The 19,179-nt window shown below is 45.7% G+C and overlaps 1 protein-coding gene across 2 annotated transcripts in view; it reads left to right on the top strand.

Moving 5' to 3' along the window:
• Positions 1-18,887, top strand: part of LOC131082116 (interferon-induced very large GTPase 1-like) — a 63,914-nt gene extending 45,027 nt beyond the window's left edge. For both annotated transcript variants that reach the window (XM_058021771.1, XM_058021772.1), the window contains one exon: positions 9,951-18,887. In XM_058021771.1, coding sequence (XP_057877754.1) covers positions 9,953-17,218 — 7,266 coding nt within the window. In that variant the 5' untranslated portion in view covers positions 9,951-9,952 and the 3' untranslated portion in view covers positions 17,219-18,887. The remainder of the gene's footprint in view (positions 1-9,950) is intronic.
• Positions 18,888-19,179: the final 292 nt, after the last annotated feature.

The raw sequence follows: 19,179 nt of genomic DNA, 5'->3' as shown, positions 1-19,179 counted from the left end.
AAAATGTCCCATCTCTCCACATTTAAAACAAGGGCCTTTTCAATGTGTATGTCAGGGAATAACTTGGGATGCTACCAGCGCCTCTACTACACCCTGACTGGTAATCTTAGCTAGGCTGGCATCACAGTGTAAGGATGCCTTAAGGGTGCATGCCTCGACCATTTGTGCAATGGTAGGTTTTGGGTCAAGGGGTAGAGAGCATAAAATGTCTTTATAGGTGTTGCTAGCACTTGTTTCAGCAAGTTTAATAAGCAGTTCCTCCCTGACTTTTGGATGTCCAACTTGCTTCTCTATTGCTTGTGTAAGGTGGTCAATAAATTTTATAAAGGATTCCCAGGTCCCTGCCAAATGTCTGTGAATTCTAGAGTAGGTGTTGTTCCATAGGTGTCTACATGATAGCTGTCTTCTAACACAGCTCGGGGAAGGTCTATTGCTTGATCCTCAGGTTTAGCGAAATTCCCAGCCAGATGGTCTAGTGTTAGGTGTGCCGGCCCATCTTCTCTAGCATAGTCTTTTAATAGTTGTTGTAGTAAATTTTTTCCACATTCCTCCCCACAGAATAAATTCAGTGGGAGAGAGTAGGATGTGCATAAAATGGCACAGATCGTGAGGCATGAAAACATGTGTGGCAAAGACGGCATTTAACACATTATTAAAATATGGCGAGCCCCTCCCATGATCTTTTGCTGCTTTACAAAGATCTTTCATCTCCCTATGTGTGATAGCTTTCCACTGGGGATTAGCCCTGCTCTGGTACTGCACTGGTGCTGCTTGTATTTTTGCTACCAATTCCCAGTCCCCCTCTTCAGCTGCTAGCCTCCTCATCCTATGAGAAGAACCCTCAGGCTCATCCTCAATGTTGGAGGAACTTTCACTCTCCTTTTCAGAAGAGAGAATTTGGTCTTTTGCTGAGAAGTGGGGCCTTTAGGTGACTGGCAAGGCCCAGTGTTGTGGGCCTTTGGTAGCCAAGATGGCTACCTTCCCTTTAACTTCCACTTTTGATGGTATGGGATCCAGAAGGGGCTGAGTTGGATGGGGCAGGGACAGCAGAATTAGACAAGGAAGCGGTGGATCCCTGTTGCAGAATGAGCCATTTGTCGGGTGCAGGGAAAACTTGGGGCTCAATATGAGTCATCAGCAAGCTCCATTTATTGAAGAGAGCATCAGACACTTATATAGCAAGTAATAAGCTCATGAATATTCTGTAATTTACACTGTCCATTGGCCACACCACAACATCACCTCTTCCCCACTCCTTAGGGGTTACATCTCTCTTTTCTCATGTCTCTTTCACTATTTGTTATCATACCACAACTAGGCCCAAGGGCACGCTATCTTGCAGGAGCAGGACTTGTAATTAGCCACAGCCTTGCACTTTTCCAACCTCTAGTCAGCTAAAATCCCAACAGATCCCAATGCAGGGGCAGTACCCAACACAGAGGTGGGACCCAACACAGGCGGACGACCCAATGAGAGAGCCAGGGGTGGGAGGGATCTTGACATGACATCCGCCCCCCCGCAGGGGCTGGACTCCATTTTGTGAGCTATCAGAGGGGAATACAGGGAGGAGAGGTACTGGAGAATAGGTTAGAGTAGAATGCAAGCCTGTGTGATCAGTACAGACCTGGGTAGGGGGTAGAGAAGGAGGGGACATGGCAGATGGCAGGTGACTCATCTATGCTTTCCAGCAGTTTCCATCTCTCGTCCTAACCTTGGGGTCAGTGGGTTTAGGAATGCAGAGGGCCGAGCACAAAAACTGGGATTGAATATTACTAGTTTGAATCCTTGAAAAAACTCCATAAATCATATGAAAAATAGTGTAAAATTTTGTGACTCTTCTCACTCCCTGTATTGCAAAAAATGGACTGGGACTCTTTCCCTGAGTCCCAGAATGCTATTTGACGAACTGAACCAACAGAAGTGTCTGGGAACTCCTTAAACAGCCAATGAAAAAAAGGCTTCAAACTTCCCTTAGTAAAACTCTTCCCCTCTGAAATGAGAACTTCCCTAACCCAAACATATGCATCCCTCTCAGCTTTGGATACTTTATTCTCCATATCTGCCCCTGATGTAAAGGGTCACCCACCCACAAGACTAAAAAATCATGGAAGGATCCTGCACTCCAGGCAACTATCCCCCAACTCACTGGTCTGGTGGGTCTGGATGCCGGTGTTTCAAAATATCCCATGGGGTTTGTCAGTTGAGCCAGACCTCTTGCTGCTGGAGGGTGCCCTCTTTCCCTTCAGCAAGCCCCGATAAATCTCAGGTCCCACTTCAGGGTGGTGACTAACCTAAGGTGTCCTCTGTCCAGTGACGGTGGACGAGCTGGATCGTCACTGGAGTTGCACTTATAGACTTCTCAAAGAAGGTCCCTGTTCGGGTGGCCACTTGTTGCAGTGTGTCCACAAAGAGCCTCTGTGAGCAACCTGCACTCCCAGAGCCTGGAGCACGCTTGCTTAAACTGCTGACGAATGAGGCGAGAGATGGGTCTTTGTGTGGAATTCCAGACGTGGTTTATTGCGATGAAGAGGGTCCAGGGACAGAGACAAAATGGTCTGAGGACACAAGGTTTTATATGGGGGGAAAAGGGGTGGATCTGAGGGTCAAAGGCCAATGGGAACTGAGTAAAAGTGGCACAGAGGAGGGGCAGCCAAATGGGAACCAATGAGGCAACAGGTGCAGAGTATTGCAGTAAGCCAGAATCAATACGGGTCAGGAGAGGGGAGAACGTTCTAGGAAGAGTACATATAAGGAAAAAATGTCAGTTGAACTAGGTGATTGCAATAAAACCTGTTGCATTAACATGAGCTTGCAAATGCTTATGGGTGAGACGATTGTATTCAGAAGAATGTCTCTCTTTGACCCTGGTCAGCTTTGCCCTGAGGTATTACAGTTCTCATGGTAGGTCCCTGGGTCTCCACAGACTTATCTTTCTGTTCCTGGGTCCTTGACATCATTTCTTGTCCTTTTGTAGCCATTTCTTGATCTGTAGGCATGGCTGCTACCTGCATCCCCTTGATCTCCTGAATAAGTTGCACTAAGCAAGGGATCACACTTGGTAAAAAGATGAGAGTTGCTGCAGCACATAACAGGAAAGAAAGCATTTGGTAATTACAAATTAAAAGAAAGCCACCAGGTAATTACAAAAGCATGTCCATTCCCATCCTTTCCATATTTGGACTGGTACATGAGCTAACTTTCTTATTCCCTTTGTTATTGGTTTCAACACTTTTCCATTGTCATCTATTTGCAAACAGCAGTTCGAGTCATTTAATTTGCCACACACTCCCCCTTCTTCTGCTAATAGATAATGTAACACCATCGGATGCTGAAATTTTGCATTCCTCATCTGAGTGGATTGGCCAGTAATATCAAGTATCAGCAATGGACAGAGACGAGGAGACTGAGTGGTGGTCTGAACCCGAATTTATTGTGGACTACATATGCTTATATACTATTCTAGGAATGCCAGTAATTTTCTACTACAACGACTGGGGTAATCATCGTATAAACAAAGTTATCCATTTTGCAACACTTCTTGCTTGTAGAAGTTGATTCAATCTTCTTTCTTGATTCAATCTTCTTGAAATCTTCAAAGCTCTGTTTGTCCTTGCCATGGCACCCTGATTATCAAATCTTTAATGCTAATCAGGTCCAAAGTACAACAGTCAAGGGCTGTAGCTGTCTGGTTGGTTATTATTTCAAAGGCAGCTTGTAACCTAATTATACAATCTAAATTATAAATGGGTTCTCTGGCACCCAATATTAATTCATTAGGATTCCATGTGCCTGGTCCATTGTGTTGTTTGATTCACTCAGGAGGCCATTCATCTTTTCCCCACTTTTGGGTGCTCCCTTCAGCCAGGGCTTCATCAATTGACTCCTTTTCTCTAATTAGATCATTATATACCTTGATTCTTAACTGATTTCCCCGAAGTTGGGGTATCAGAAAGAACAATGGTTTAATATACACTACATAGCATATTCCTACATAACATATTCCTGACCAGTTTGGAGATAATCTGCGAGAGGCATGTGAAGTGGTTTTGGTTCACCTATCCAAGTTTCCTGGAGAATGCACCAATTAAATGTAGTGGGTTTAGTACTGGCCAAACACCAGTACACCCACTAGGATTATTTACTCATTTTCTGCTGTGAGATAAGGATTAGGAGGAGAGCAAAGCAGGCTCAAAACTTTAAAGGGTATAAAAAATTTTATTAACAGAACTAAAACAAGAAATGAGAAGAAATCAGAATAAACCTTCAGAATACCTCTTTTCCCCCCACCTCCTCTTTTCTTTCCCACTCACAATGTAGAGATAAAACCTGGGATATTCAGTCAGTTTACCATCTCTAAAATAGTCTTTTTTCAGTTCTCTTAGGGAGAGGAGTCTCTCTTGCCATGCCACGGAGACTCCTCCATAAGAAACAGCTCTTTGTGGCTTCAGTGCTACAGCAAATCAGCCACCTGGGAAAGAAAAATCTGTTTCCAGTGTGAAAGTCCCTCCCAATGCCTTGCAGCTTTCCCACAGCTGCTTTGACAGGCCATGTCAACTTATGGGGTCCTGTTTTAAGGATGAGCTGTTCTAGCATAAAAACAAAAGCTCTTGTGAGAAGAGATGCTCACTTTTAAAAATTTAAAAGGTTTATTAAGGCCTTATCAAAATACAACAGAAGACTGAATAAGGAAAACTACAGTGCTGGGAACAAAAGATTCAACCACCATGCGCTTGCCTACAAAATGCATGCTCCGCCTTTTATACCTCTAGCTCCTCCCAAATGCTTGTCAATGACTCCTTCTTCCCTGTCTAGTGGTGGAGATCACTTTCTTACATCTTGATTGGAGGTCAAGTGTTGCCATAGTAACAAGCCAACCCTTCCAAATGCCCTGACTACTAAGGCATCCCGTGATAACAACACAAGGGAGAGGGGAAACATAACTGTACCTCTACAAAACTCCTCTTAACATATACATAGTATTCACTCCTTAACTGTGAGAGTCAACTATCACATTACTCATCTATAACATTCTCTTCCTCCATCTCTGGGAAACAGAGGCTTTCTTCTTCTGTTCCTGGGGCAAGGTTTCTCATGTCTCTCATTTCTCTCTGTTTAAGCTTCTCATTGGATCACAGCTGCTTCAACATCTACTTGGTTCAACACGAATGCCTCTGTTCATGGCTGTAGTTAGAATGCTACATCCCCCCAATACATTACATAAGCTACAGGGGGAAAATAAGTGTGATATATCAGTCATATAGGCTTCACCATAGACTTACAGGAGAATTTCAGCCCAAGATTAAGGCATCTCTTCATTCTTCTCCTGTCTGGAATTTGACCCCTCTTAACTGACCACACTGGTGTCTCTATGTCATTCTCTCCATATGCCTTCACCATTCCTTTCCTCTGACTCAGGAGAAGATTGGCACCTGCAGGTGTATCTCTTCTTAAATGGGATTCTACGGCACTGGAACAATTAATCTTACCTGGGCCTTGCATTAGGAAATGGCCTTTTGCTGTTGGTCACATTATCTCTGCCGGGCAGTGGCCAGAGCTGTTCACAGTGGAGGATTTTTTTTGATGGCTGCACTGTAGGGGGAAGTGGCTAAGAGTTCAACAGCCAGGCTATGGCTCAGTGGCAGCGTGCCACAGGCTGATGGCTTCCCCTGCCTGGTACTTGTGGGTGAAACTCAGCAGCAGCAGAATTTCAGCAAGTACCTGGGCTGGGGCTTAGGAGAGCCAGCCTGACCTGGCCAACACTGCAGAAAAGCAGGGCCTGGCCCAGCCCCGACAGCCCTCCAAAGCAAAACCAGCATGCCTAGGTAGGGTCCAGGTGTCTGCTCAAAGGCTGGAAAGTAGGAGAGCTTTTCGCCAGGTTTGTTTGTTTTTAAATACGATTTCACAGAGGCATGTCTGGACTTCATAAGTGGTTTAACAAGGTGTCAATATTCAAAACTAACCAGGTGATTAGTTCTGTTGAGTCAGGAGTCAGCAGTCTTCAGAGAGAATCACTTCTGAAACTGATGGATTTTCTCTTTAACTAAAAACCAAGCAATGTTAAACCATGATAACATGTTGGCCACAAATCCAAAAATGCCCTTTCAGAGCCAGGTCCCATTGGCAAAGGGGCCGTCCCAATTTTCATCATTAATTGGTGGGTCAAAAGACTTGCTTGCTTTCTGGGCCGAGTGGTTCCCCAACAATAGTTGCCCCACCATAAGAATCACAGTATTTGCATTTCCAAGCTCCCACATGAAGTTTCCACCTGCAGTTACATCCCATATCTGTTCTGCTGGATCTGGACCAGAACTTATTAAAAAGAGTTCAAGTTCCATTCCAGTGTTGCCCCTTCCACTGACAGTCGCACACAACATGTGTCCTACTTGTGGAATTATCCTGGGGACAGCTTAAAAACAAGTGGTAAAAAAATTATCTTTCCCCACTGCTTTGTAGCCTTCAAAATCCCTTCAGTAATTATGGTGGGAACACCTTACCCAGCTACCATTAGTGAGCTTAACATGCATTTGATTCCAGTTGCCTCAATATTTAGAACAATTGTAAGGAGGGTACTGGGGATCCAACGGTCTAAACCCAAAGATAAAGTCCAGTCACAAACACTTTTTCTGACATACAGGTCTCCTGTTCTATTTAGATGATAAATGCCTCTTTCAGAAAAATTAAGCTGCCATGGACTTTCTTCCTCATCCCAAAATCCCATTCCATCATGGACGGCACTCAGGGTGCTGACCCACCATGTAGGCTCTACTGGGCTGGCCACCCATGGCCACTCTTCATATCCTCCTTGCCCTCTACAGACCCAACAATTATCCTTTAAGGGTAAAGGATTTTGCTACTTCTTCTTCTTCTTCTGGGACTAAAAAACTATTCTCCCATCTCTGGCTCAAACCTAACTGACAATATAAAGGTAAAATCATTAAGAAAAACATTCTAATGGTGTAATCTCATTTCCTAATCTAAATCTCATGTTGTCTTCCACACCATCTGCAGTGAGTGAAAGCACAGAAAGAACTCAACATAAAGAAAACAATGACAGTGAGGATTGGCCCCCAATGACTGGAGATCCGAGAGGAGGGATGCCCACACATCTATTTAAGCACGCACTCTGTGGGTAGTCACACAGGGTTTCCCCTGATGTCGACCTACTGGCTACGGCTCCAGTCAACTCCTGTGGAGTGCCAGTCACAGCCTCCCATCCCTCTCTTCCAGATGAGATGTCCAAACTTCTGGGGTTTTAGAGACCCTGATGCAAATGTGATGGGTCTATCTGAGTTCAGGTGTCTTGACAGCTGTTTCTGTAGTCAACAACACTTGGAAAGGTCCAAACCACTTTGCCATAAGTGGTGCTTCTTTCCACTCCTTAACTGCAACCTAGTCTCCTGGCTGGATGCTATGAGCAGTGGATGGCTTTGCACCGTTTTAGTTACACAAAAACCTTTTTCTACATCCTGGGTTTTGCAAAGGTCTATAATACAAAACATTCATCATACTATTATTTCAATGAGTGATAGATAGATGTTATATTCATTACTCTACCATTCCTATGAGCAATACAGTGCATCCTTAAACTGATAGATTATATTAACAAGCAGCTAAAAATAGTTATAATTTGTACTATTTTTATATACTTATCATCACTAATGTGAAAAACACATATTATATTATATTATATTATATTATATTATATTATATTATATTATATTATATTATATTATATTATATTATATTATATTATATTATATTATATTATATTATATTATATTATATTATAGGCTTTTCACAAATATTAAAATTAATAATATATATGTTATGTTAGAAAGTTATCCTGTATTCACCTTTTTAAGTAATGTAGTAAATATAGTTTTTAAGTTATACCATAATATTAAAATAAACACTATGTGATATAAAATACTTTTTATACTAACTCAAAGAATAAATAAAATAACTAAGAAATCCTTCTCATTAAAATAATGACAACAAAACACTAAAATCTCAAAAAAAAATTGTTACTTCCTAATCAAGACAGTTCAAACTTCTTCCAGAATTCAAGGGGCCAAAAGATTAATTTACAAGATGAGGAGGGGAAGTTATTAATAAACAAAAAAATCTACTTTTTAAAAAGAATATTTAAATCATGTATGAACTATATGAATATACAATGAGCTATTGCTTTTAAAAATTAATCCTTTGTTAACAACGCATATTCTAGAGCAGAACAAAACACCCAGACATCCACAATTCTTTACTTTTTATTGTCCTTTATTATCCTAAATGTAATTATCCAAATTCTTATTGCCCTAGTTGTTATTACTATTTTTATAACTATTTTATTACTGTTATTTTTTTAAAATTTTAACACAAGTGAATAATGTTTTTCATAACTAATAACATGCAAAAGCTAATACATAAATGCAAAAGCCAATATTATGCAATCATTTTTCACATCCAGTCACTCATTAAAGCGCACCAGGATGTCCCAGGCACAGCTGTGGGCAGGGACAAGGTGGATTTTCCCCCTGCACTGGGGTGGGCCCCTGAGGGTGCCAGGAAGCAGCTCCTGGGAAGAGGCCAGAGAGGGGCGAGGGAGGGGCTGCGCTGGCAGCTGGAGCAGGAGCACAGCTCAGAGCCCCTGGGGGGCATGGGGGGAGTGTGTCTGGGGAGTGTGGGGTGCCATGGGGGGAGTGTGTGAGCGCTGCCTCCGGGTGCTGGGAGCAGCAGGCTGGGCCAGGCAGCGAGCAGGGCAGCCGTGGGCTGGGCAGAGGGTGCAGGATGCAGGCAGGGCTGCTGGATGGGCAGAGGGGCTGTGCCAGTGCTCCAGGGAGCCAGGAATGGCCCCCGCTGTCTGCACTTGTGGATTGAGGAGTTCTGCTGGGAGGATGTGGGCGATGGTGAAGGCAGCACCTTGTCCAGGGCAGGTTGTGTGGCTGGGTGAATCTGTGTGTGTTTCTCTGTGTGTGTGCGCGTCTGTGTGTGTCTGTGTGTGTATCTTCAAGACTTTGTCTCTGTGTCTGCATGTGTGTGCCTGTGTCTGTGTCTCTGTATTGTCTCTAGGATACACACTCAGCTACAGGGTTGATGCTGCAAACGGGAAAGCAACAGGCACATCCAGGGTGCTGGGAAGGAGACCCTGGTGAAGCAATATGCAGAATAAATAGACTCCACAACCTGATGTAGTTATGAAGTGGGTATGTATTGTCAATGACTGCCAAAAGCAAGATACATCTTGTGAAAACTTGTGCCCTGAGCCTCAGTCTGACCCATACCTTTATTCACAAAGGTGTTCCATATGGAATACATTACACAACCTTTCCATGCATATTCAACCCCTGGCCGTGCCTGTTCTCGCCTCACATGGTAATTGGATGCATGCCCTTCTGAGCATGCATTGTTTGCTCTAGTGGTCACATGGGGGTCTCTGAGGTGGTCTCTGAGGCTGAAGATTGTGGTCTTCCTCATGACTGAACTTTTGAACTTTTCTCCTTCACGTGTGCACATTTGGTCCCTTGGTGATTATCTGAGTACATCTGTTGACCTTCATCAGCTTGGAGACAGAGAAGTCCCTTTATCTGGGTTCTTTGCATCCCTTAGTCTCCTCTGGTATTGTTCTTTCTGCAAGAAGCTTCAGAAATTTGCATTTTCCTATGCCCTGTACCATGGAAGAGGTTTCTATTTAAGAAACCTCTTCCATGGTACAGGGCATAGGTTAAAATTCAACACATAGTTCAACACTATAAACTTTAAATCCTTAATTCATAATGCTAACTCAAGCGAACTCCAAAAATCTCTGTTTCACTGCCACTTGTGCCATCCAAGACCTGGCTCCAGCAGCCTGGTGGGAGCAATCCCCAGGGCTGTAGCTGCTGCAGAGCCTCTGCCAGTAGCCTGGGGCCTCTGAAAACACCTTAGGGAATGTCTCTGTTCTTCCTCCACAGCCATGGCTACACAGAAGGAGGATGCAAAGGCCCAGCTCCTGGCAGAGGCATTCCAGAAGGAAGGAACGGATGCTGAATACTTGCTGCCCAAACGGACACAGATCCTGGGAATCAACTGCAGAGAATCCCTGCAACATCAGGAATGTAAAGACTACTTCAGGCTAGAGTGTAAGTCAAGGCACCCCTGGGAGAAAAAGCCCTTCGAGAAACTCCTGAACGAAACGTGCAGGGAGATGCAAAAGTATAACTCAGAGATAACAAAGCAGAGACAAGATGAGGTCAAAAAAGCTCTGAAGTATCGGACAGAAATGCTCAACATCCATAGCCAGGATGCTCTGAGGAAGAAAGCAGAGACTCGGTGGCGAGCCATGGATATTCCCAAAGAGTTCTGGCCACCACCAGAGAAACCCTTGGCAGATATACTGGAGAGGATCCATAAGCAGCTGGAGCAGCAGGAGCAGTCAGCAGGCAGTGGGAAGAACATCCCTGACACGGAGGTACTGAGGCGGGCGTCAGGGGGACTGGCCCTGCAGGGCATCTACAGAACCAGCAGACCTGAAGATGTGCTGGCAAAGCGAGAGCAGCTCCTCAGGGTTCCTGAGGGGTTCCAGCTCACTGGTCCAAAGCACAGATCGCTGCTTGAGAGGAAGGAGCTCTCCTCCTCTGCGGAAGAATCCACTTTCACCAAGTCCATGGAGCAGCTGGGCTTCAGCATGAGCGGTACTGTCTGGGGGATTAATCTGGGAGGGAGTGTAGATAAGAGCAGCTCCTCGCAATCAGAGGACACCCACCAGTCCCATTCAGAGCAGAGCTACTTTTGCATCATCAAGTACCAGTACATCCCTCTGGCCTCCTGCTACTTCCAAAGGCATCAGCTTCATCTCTCGGATGCAGCTCTGCAGGAGCTGCAAGGCATGGAGGAGCAACTTTTGAGCTTCAGTCAGAAAGAAGACAACTCCACCTTGGTGAAGATGTGTGAGAGCTTCTTCAGCAGGTTTGGGTCCCACATAAACCAGGGTCCCATCCACTTTGGGGGGATATTCTGGTGGAAGGCATCTACAGAAGGATTTCGAGCTGAGCAGCGGGAAGAGGTGAAGCGACAAACATCTGAAGCACTGAACAGCTTTGATGGGGCCAGCTGGGGTGGCTTCAGGGCCAATGTAGAAGGGACCCAGGATGTTTCCAAATCCAGCTCAAAGGCTTCTGTCCTGAGGAGAGCTGGAAAGAGTTCTCATACAGGAATTCAGCTCTATGTGGCCAACACAGGGGGCCCAGCAGACACAGCTTCACTTCCTCAGTGGAAAAGGGGGCTGGTGTCTGATAACACAACGTGGTGCGTTATCGACCGTGGCTTTGAGCTGATCCCAGTGTGGGACATCATCCTGTACAATCACTGTGGGGATTTTAAGTCTATTCTTCAGATGAGAAGAACCCTCAGGGCTGGGTACGAAGCGCTGACGAATCAGAGTATTGGCACCGTTTTTGGAGAGAAACAGGGCAGTGCAGTGCAAGAGGCCAGAGATTTCATGGCAGCTGTGAAGGCCTGGGAGGTGACAAAAGTGGATGAAAGGAAGCTGCTCATGCTGATGGAGCTAAAAGATGATCTGAGTGCAAAAACCAAAAACCCCAGTGTGTGGATCAATGTGTGCCTGTCAGACAAAGCCCTGCAGAACTTCCTGGTGAACACCATGCGGAGATGCCAGGAGTCACCTCCAGAAAACACTACCACTATCAAGGTAATGTTGAGGAGTCTCCTGGATCCTCATGTCTATTCTGTCAAGGACTTCCCTGAGGCTTCCTTCATTATGAAATGGATCGTCAAGACTGAGCACCCGCTTCCCAGATCTCCCAAAGTCTCTGAGCTTCAAGAACTCATCAAAACACTGCAGCAAATGAAGGAGCACATCCATGCTGTAACCTGCGCACCAAGAAGCTCTGCTTCTGACGTTCATGAAGCAAAGATAGAAGCCACCCTGACCAGCAGCCTGGCAATTTATTCCTTACTCCAGTCTCTCCAGGAACAGGCTCAGAAGGACATGGAACTGTTGGTGCTCTTGATTGTGACCAGCACAGGATACCAGGTGGAAAGCAGCACTTTTCAGCACCTCCTTGGACACCCAGAAATTCAGTACATGGCCAAGGAAATGGAAGTGGCACATGCAGAGTACATGAACCTGAAGGAGCAAGATCCCAACAGAGCTGAGGCCTTCCTCCTGCTGACGGGTCTGACTGTGACACCTGAAAGTCAAGAGCTGTCCCTTGAGCAGAAGAGGGAGCGTTTGGTTTTCATGGAAGAACACATGAAAGGCATGTGGTCGACACGGATAAAGAATCTCCTCCAAAGGCACAGTGGAGACGAAGACTGGGATAGGCTGGAACAGGACTTGGACTCCTTGATCAATGGCTGCTTGGATGACAAATGGAATGAACAGAGGATGCAGAACATACTCAGCGACCTAGAAGACACTTTTTCAACACCCGAGGTTTCCAGTCAGTCCCAATCCAAGTCCGAGAGCTGTGAATTCAAAGAAAATGAAGCCATTGCAAACCAGGAGTTCCTCCAGCTGCTCCAGCACCTTGGACTGGAAAGTCACTATCCAAGGAAAATGGGGATGGGAGATTTCCACACCATCTCCAAGACATCTCTGCAAGACAGCCAGCCCAGCCAGGACACAGAACTGCCACTATACTTCTTGCAAAAGCTGTTAACCATGGATTACCGGGTGAGGTACCTGACTTGCTGGGAAAGGAGCAATCCCAGCTTTCCACCCGTGCCACAAACCACAGAGCAAGAGAACCAACAATCAGACTCCTTTGAAAACTTTCTTGAAGAGCTGATGGAAGCAGCTCCTGAATGTGCAAGCAGGGACAGCCATGTGCACCCCATGGACCTGCAGATGGCCATTTTCCATTGTGCTGATGACTTCCTGAGACAGACCCTGGCAACCAAGTTGGCATTCTGCCAACTGGCGCTGCCTCTGCTGGTGCCCAACCCGAGCACTTCACACATTGAGTTCCCACTCTACGCCCTCAGCCAAATCCAAAGGAGCTGGAAAGAGGTGGACAAGTCAGGAAAGCAGGCCCAAACTAAGACTTACAGCAACAAACTCATCTTTCTAGCACAGACACCCATTGTGTCCTTCATCCGCATTGGCAACTCGGCCTCCTCTTCCAAGTCCCAGCTCCTCAATGCTCTGCTCAGCAAACACAAACACGACACTTTCTTCCACCGCCACTGCAGAGGCAGCACCAGAGAGCGTTTGCTGGTGGAAGGGCTGGTGGAGATCGCCTGGTACTGCCCCCGTGGAAGCTCTGATGACACCTTTGAGTGCTGCGTGGCTTTCTGTAACCTGCATGGAGACGCCAGGGATCACGGAGCACAGATGCAGTTCCTGCAGGAGATATCTGCTGTCAACGTGGCTCTTGTGTCTGATTGGGAGCACATGGACAACAGGGGTAAAAAGCTTCTGGAGGACCTGTGGCAGTCACAAAGGCCTTTGCTTTGTCTTCTCACGGAAAAAGAGAACGTTGCAGCTGGACAAGCTAGCAAAAACATAACAATAGGGATTAAAAACAGAAATGAAGCAGAACTGGTGGAGGAGCTCACCAAGACAATTGCGAATCTCCTGGAAGGGTCTAATCCATGTTCCAGCCTGGATGCCTGTGTGGACAAAGCTCGCCAGCATGGATTCATAGTGGATGCAGATCAACCTGCGTGCGTGACAGCCAAAGCAAAGGCAAAGGAGCTGGTGGAGCTTCTGAAGAAAGAGAAGCTGTCTGAGATCAAATCCCGGCTGCTGCCACTTCAAGGAAAACTGTGGTACCAGTGGTGCCAAAAGGACAAAGAACTCACTCGCTTGCAAAAGAAGGGGAACAAGAGCATTGAGCATCATCACAGCCAAATTGAACATGAGAAGAAAGCAATAAGAAGAAAGCAGCTTGAACAAGCTTTCCCTCTCAACGCACTGATGAAATCATTCCTTGCATTTCTCCAGGCCCAGCCAGCAAACACCAAGAAATACTTCCTGCACTGGATGAAGGTCTTCATGCATGACCTGTCTTTTGGCTTGCTTGAAGAACTGAGGAGAGACTATCACAAGTTATGGTCTGAAATCTGTTCAAGAAAGAAAAGCAAGAAAAAAGCCATGCTGAATGCGGAGTTGCTGAGTCGCTTGTATGCCCTCTCTGATGAAATCAATGATTCATCCATCGGCCTGGAGCACCTCTTGAGAGAAGTAGGGCAGATTTTTGAAGCTCTGCAATTAATGAACTCCACTAATGACAATTTCGTCAAACTTCCAGAACTTGCAGTAGATCTCATGGTCTCAGGATACCCTGTGGAGTTGATGGATGGGGACGCTTCTTACCTGCCCTTGCGCTGGGTGGGAGCAATCTTTGACAGCTTAATTGAGAGGCTGGGGGACAAACGAGTGTTTGTGCTCTCCGTGCTCGGCATCCAGAGCACAGGCAAGTCCACCCTGCTGAATGCCATGTTTGGTCTGCAGTTCAACGTCAGCGCAGGGAGATGCACCCGCGGAGCCTTCATGCAGCTCATCCCAGTGGGCGAGGAGCTGCAGCAAGACTTGGGCTTTGATTTTGTGCTGGTGGTCGACACAGAGGGACTTCGTGCCATCGAGATGGCAAATAAACACTCTCTGAACCATGACAATGAGCTGGCCACCTTTGTCATTGGTATTGGCAACATGACTGTGATCAATATCTTTGGAGAAAATCCATTAGAAATGCAAGATGTTCTCCAGATCACTGTGCAGGCTTTCCTGAGGATGAAGAAAGTCAATCTTTCCCCAAGCTGCCTCTTTGTCCACCAAAATGTGGGGGAAGCAACTGCCAAGGTGCAGAACATGGAAGGACAAAGGCGTTTGCAAGAAAAGCTGGATGAAATGACTGTGGTAGCTGCTCAGCAGGAATTCTGTGATGTCTCCTCCTTCAGTGATGTCATCGACTTTGATGTGAACACCCACATTCACTACTTTGCTCATCTGTGGGAAGGAGACCCCCCAATGGCACCACCCAACCCCACCTACAGCCAGAATGTCCGGCAACTCAAGAGCAAAATCCTCCAGGCTGCCAAGAAGCAGTCGCAGGGCAGCATTCTGAGGCTCTCAAGTCTGAAAGATCGTATTGGTGACCTCTGGAATGCTTTGCTGAATGAAAACTTTGTGTTCAGCTTCAAGAATTCCCTGGAGATTGCTCTATACAGGAGACTGGAAAGTGCCTTTAGTCAGTGGACATGGAGGCTGAGGAGTCACATCTTAGATGTACAGATGAGACTGGACAACAAAATTCGGAATGGGGACTTGCAGAATGTAACCACAGAACACCTTGAAGGGTTGGTGCAAGAGACAAGTGATGCCATTGAGAAAGAAGTGGAAAAGTATTTCAGGGAGGACAAAGACTGTGAAACACTGGTCCAGTGGAAATCAAACACAGAGATGAAGCTGAAAGAACTAAAAGAGATTCTTCTTCTTGAAACAAAAAAGAAATGTGAGAATCTCATTGAGCTACAGAAGGAGCAGAGGAAACTGGATGGAAGGAAGTTGGAATATGAAGATGAACTCCTGAGAAGGAGTCGGGAACTGGCTGTGACTCTAAAAGGGAAGAGCCTCAGTGAGAGAGAACTGAAGGACAACTTCACTCTTGTCTGGAGCAAGTGGATTGCCGAAGTCTCCTGTGCTGTTCGTCCTCTGGAACTGGTGGATATTGATGCAGAAATTGAAGATGTCCTTCTTGAGCACTTTAAGGAGCCGGGCATCCATGCACAGATCATGTCATTTCCCAGAGGCAAAGGATTTTCTTTTGATCCAGAGAAACACATCATGAAGAAAAAGATTTTTGGTGTTATCCCAGCTCCCAGGAGCATTTCCACTGCTGATATGTTCAACTTTCAGCACATCACGGACAGCATCATAACATGTGTAAAGGCAAACATTGCTAAGAAGGAAGAGGAGAAACGTGATTATAGTCGAAATTTTATTCATGAAATACTCAATGAAGTACAGAAAGGTGTCATCTCTGTTCCCAGCAATGCAACCTGTACTTTTAACAGAGAGTACAGCATCGATTTGTCTCTGTATCTGTGCACAATGGCAGCAGAAAGGTTTAAAGCCATGCACAAAGCATTCCAAAAGGCAAATGACCCAGTTGTGTACCTGAACAGCAAGAGAGAAGATTTCTTCCAATGTTTCCAAATTTCCTGCCAAGGAGCCACTTCTGTCACAACTTTTGCTGCCTCCCTTTGTGACAAGATTGAACGAGCTCTTAGCCAGGCCATCTATGAGAAGACAGCTAAAGCCATAGCTGAGGACATGCAGGGCAAATTCCCAGATTTCCAGGGCAGCAGAGCCAATCTGGAAGTTTGTATCCTGAGATACCTGGCAGAACAGGAAAATTTTGAGTATTTTAAATGTTACATTATGCATCCGAAGGAATGTTTTCAGAAATACATTGCGATACAAGTTCAGCGTTACTGTTCAGACGAGAACAGGAGGCTGAAGAAGTTTTTAGATTACTCCTTTAATAATATCTATCAAAACATCCTGTCAGCTGTTTATTCATCAACCCAAATTTTCAAAGACAGAAAAGACAGAGAAGACAAAGTCTCTCTTTGGCTGGATGAATTTTGTAGGCAACTGACAGAGGTGATCAACTTGCCCAGAAGTGACCTGAAGGCCATCGAGCACCAGGAGGTCACAGACATTGAGTTCCTGAGCAGTGCCATGGCAGAAGCTCTGGATGACCTGAGGGAAAGGCTCATGAAAGAACTGGCTGCTGCTGACCTGAGCTCATTTCCAAGGCAGCCTCACACCATCCTGGCAGAGCATTTTTCAGGGTGCTGGGAGCAGTGTCCCTTTTGTGGGGCTGTCTGCACAAACACAATGCAGAATCACGATGGAGACCATCAGGTGGTCTTCCATCGCCCACGAGCTTTGATGGGAACCATGTGGCATGGCACAGACCAGCTGGCCATTGATATTTGTTCCAGCCTTGTTACAACTAATCTCAAATTTGTGTTTGATAACAGCAAATGGATCCCCTACAAGAGATACCGGGATGCTGGACCTCCTTTTTCCACTTGGAATATTCTTCCTGATTCATCCATGCAGGCGTACTGGAAATGGTTTGTGTCTCATTTCAGGACACAGCTGGAAGCTTTGTATAATGGGAAATTTCAGGGCAAAGGAGAAATCCCTGAGGTGTGGCGGAGAATTACCAAGCAGGAAGCTCTGTCTGAGCTGGAGAAACGTTAGGCCACATCCTTGGGTAGGAAGAACTACAACAGCTTTGAGTTTAGGAGAAGTTTGTACAAGGCTCTCAACATAATGCAGTTACAATGATGATGCTCTCAAACCACGTTCAGATAATAGCATCTAATTTTTCCCAAATTTGGTGAAATAAGGCACATTATTGCGGTCTTCACTCAGCAATTCCTTCGCTTCATGAAAAAGCCAGAATCCTCCTGCCTTCTTGCCATAAATATGTCCCTTGTCTTTGTCCTAGAGCCAAACCAAATCCCCTCCTTGGGACAATCGGCCTTGTGGCCAAGGCTGAGCCCAAGGGCAGGGATGGGGAAAGGCAGCACTCAAAGCACCCCTTGGATCAGCTGCTGTGAGACAAGAAGGGACAGTGCCCCTAAGGCAGTTTTCCTGCAGCAAGGAGCTGTCCTGCTCGGAGAAGAGCCTGCAGGACCTGACACCAGCTCCACGCTGGCTGCAAGCTGGGCTGCTTGGCTTTTGGGTGTCATCCTTCCCTCCCTCACTGAAGCCTCCTGGATCAACTGAGGCCGTTCTCCCAGCAGGAGCTGTTGTGCCTGCAGGCTCAGGAGAGCAGTGACACGACTGCCCCAGGCTCAGGCAGTGCTTTCACTCTGTGTCTCAGGGGTGCTGTATCTCCATCCAGGGCAGCCGCTCCTGCTCAGGTGCCTGGGGCTGCTGCCCTTCCCTCCAGCTCTCAGCCCCAGCAGGAGCTGCTCCTGCCCTTGGCCTCTCTGCTGAACAAAAGCCTTTGGAGTGCCCCATGTGGAGAATCCTGTCTGCAGTACCTTCCGCAGCAGCCCTTGGGGCAGTGCTGGTGCTGCCCAGGCAGGCTGGTGGCACCAGAGCCATGCTCTGGAGAAGGTGGCACCAGCTGGCTCTGCCCCAGGGAGCTGTGGGGGCTTTTGCTGTGCATGTGCTGAAACCCCGCTGGCAATGGGAGGGCCAAGGCCTTCCTGGAGAGCTGCTGAAGGGCTGCTTCAGCCTCATCCCCTGCAGGCTCCGTGGGAAAAATGCATATTATGTCATTGGCTCTTTGCAAATATTAAAATGAACACTATATGTGTTATATTGGAAAGTTATGTTGTATTAATCTCTTTTAAGTAGTGTGGTAAGTATAAATTTTAGGCTATAACATAATATAAAATAGAAACGATGTGATGGAAGATGCTTTTCTGACTATCTCAAGGAATGGTTAAAGCATCAAGAAATTCTTTATGTAGAGATAACAGTAACACGACACCAAAAGCTCCAAGAGAAGAATTATTGCCTCCTTATTGGGAAGAACCAGACTTTGAGGGACCAAGATGATTGATTTATAAGATGAGTGGGGGAGTTGACAATAACCAGAAAAGACCCTTTGTTTGGAAATTATTTTTGCATCATGTATGAGATACATGAATATGCAACAGGCTAATGCTTTTAAGGATTGATCCTTTGTTAGCGAGGTGTGGTTTTGCTTGGCAGAAAGAGTAAAATGCACCCAGATGTCTGTAACTCTTTACTTTTTATTGTCTTCTATTGTCCTACTCTGATTATCCAAATGCTTATTGCTCTAATTTGTTATTACTATTTTCATAGGTATTTTATTACTATTAAACTTGGAAAATTTTAAAACAAGTGATTGGCGTTTTTCACACTCTGCTAATAAAGGAGTTGATTTGGACTGCTCTGTGTCTCCTTTGTGTTCAGGGGAGCCGCAGCTGGAAGTGACTCCAGCTCTGTGTGCCACAGACAGGCAGGGGACAGGGGGGTGAAAAATACATATTATATGTATTGGCTTTTCGCAAATATTGAAATGAATACTATATGTGTTATGTTGCAAAGTTATACTATATTAATCTCTTTTAAGTAGTCCTGTGTTAATCTCTTTTAAGCAGTGTAGTAAATACAGCTTTTACGCTGTAAAATAATATTAAAATAGAAACTATATAAGATACTTTTTGTAACTAACTCAA

This window comes from Melospiza georgiana, chromosome 3, assembly GCF_028018845.1.
Source record: "Melospiza georgiana isolate bMelGeo1 chromosome 3, bMelGeo1.pri, whole genome shotgun sequence".
NCBI lineage: Eukaryota > Metazoa > Chordata > Aves > Passeriformes > Passerellidae > Melospiza > Melospiza georgiana.
Note: the sequence above shows the minus strand (reverse complement) of the source record. Positions and strands in the feature narration are given on the sequence as shown.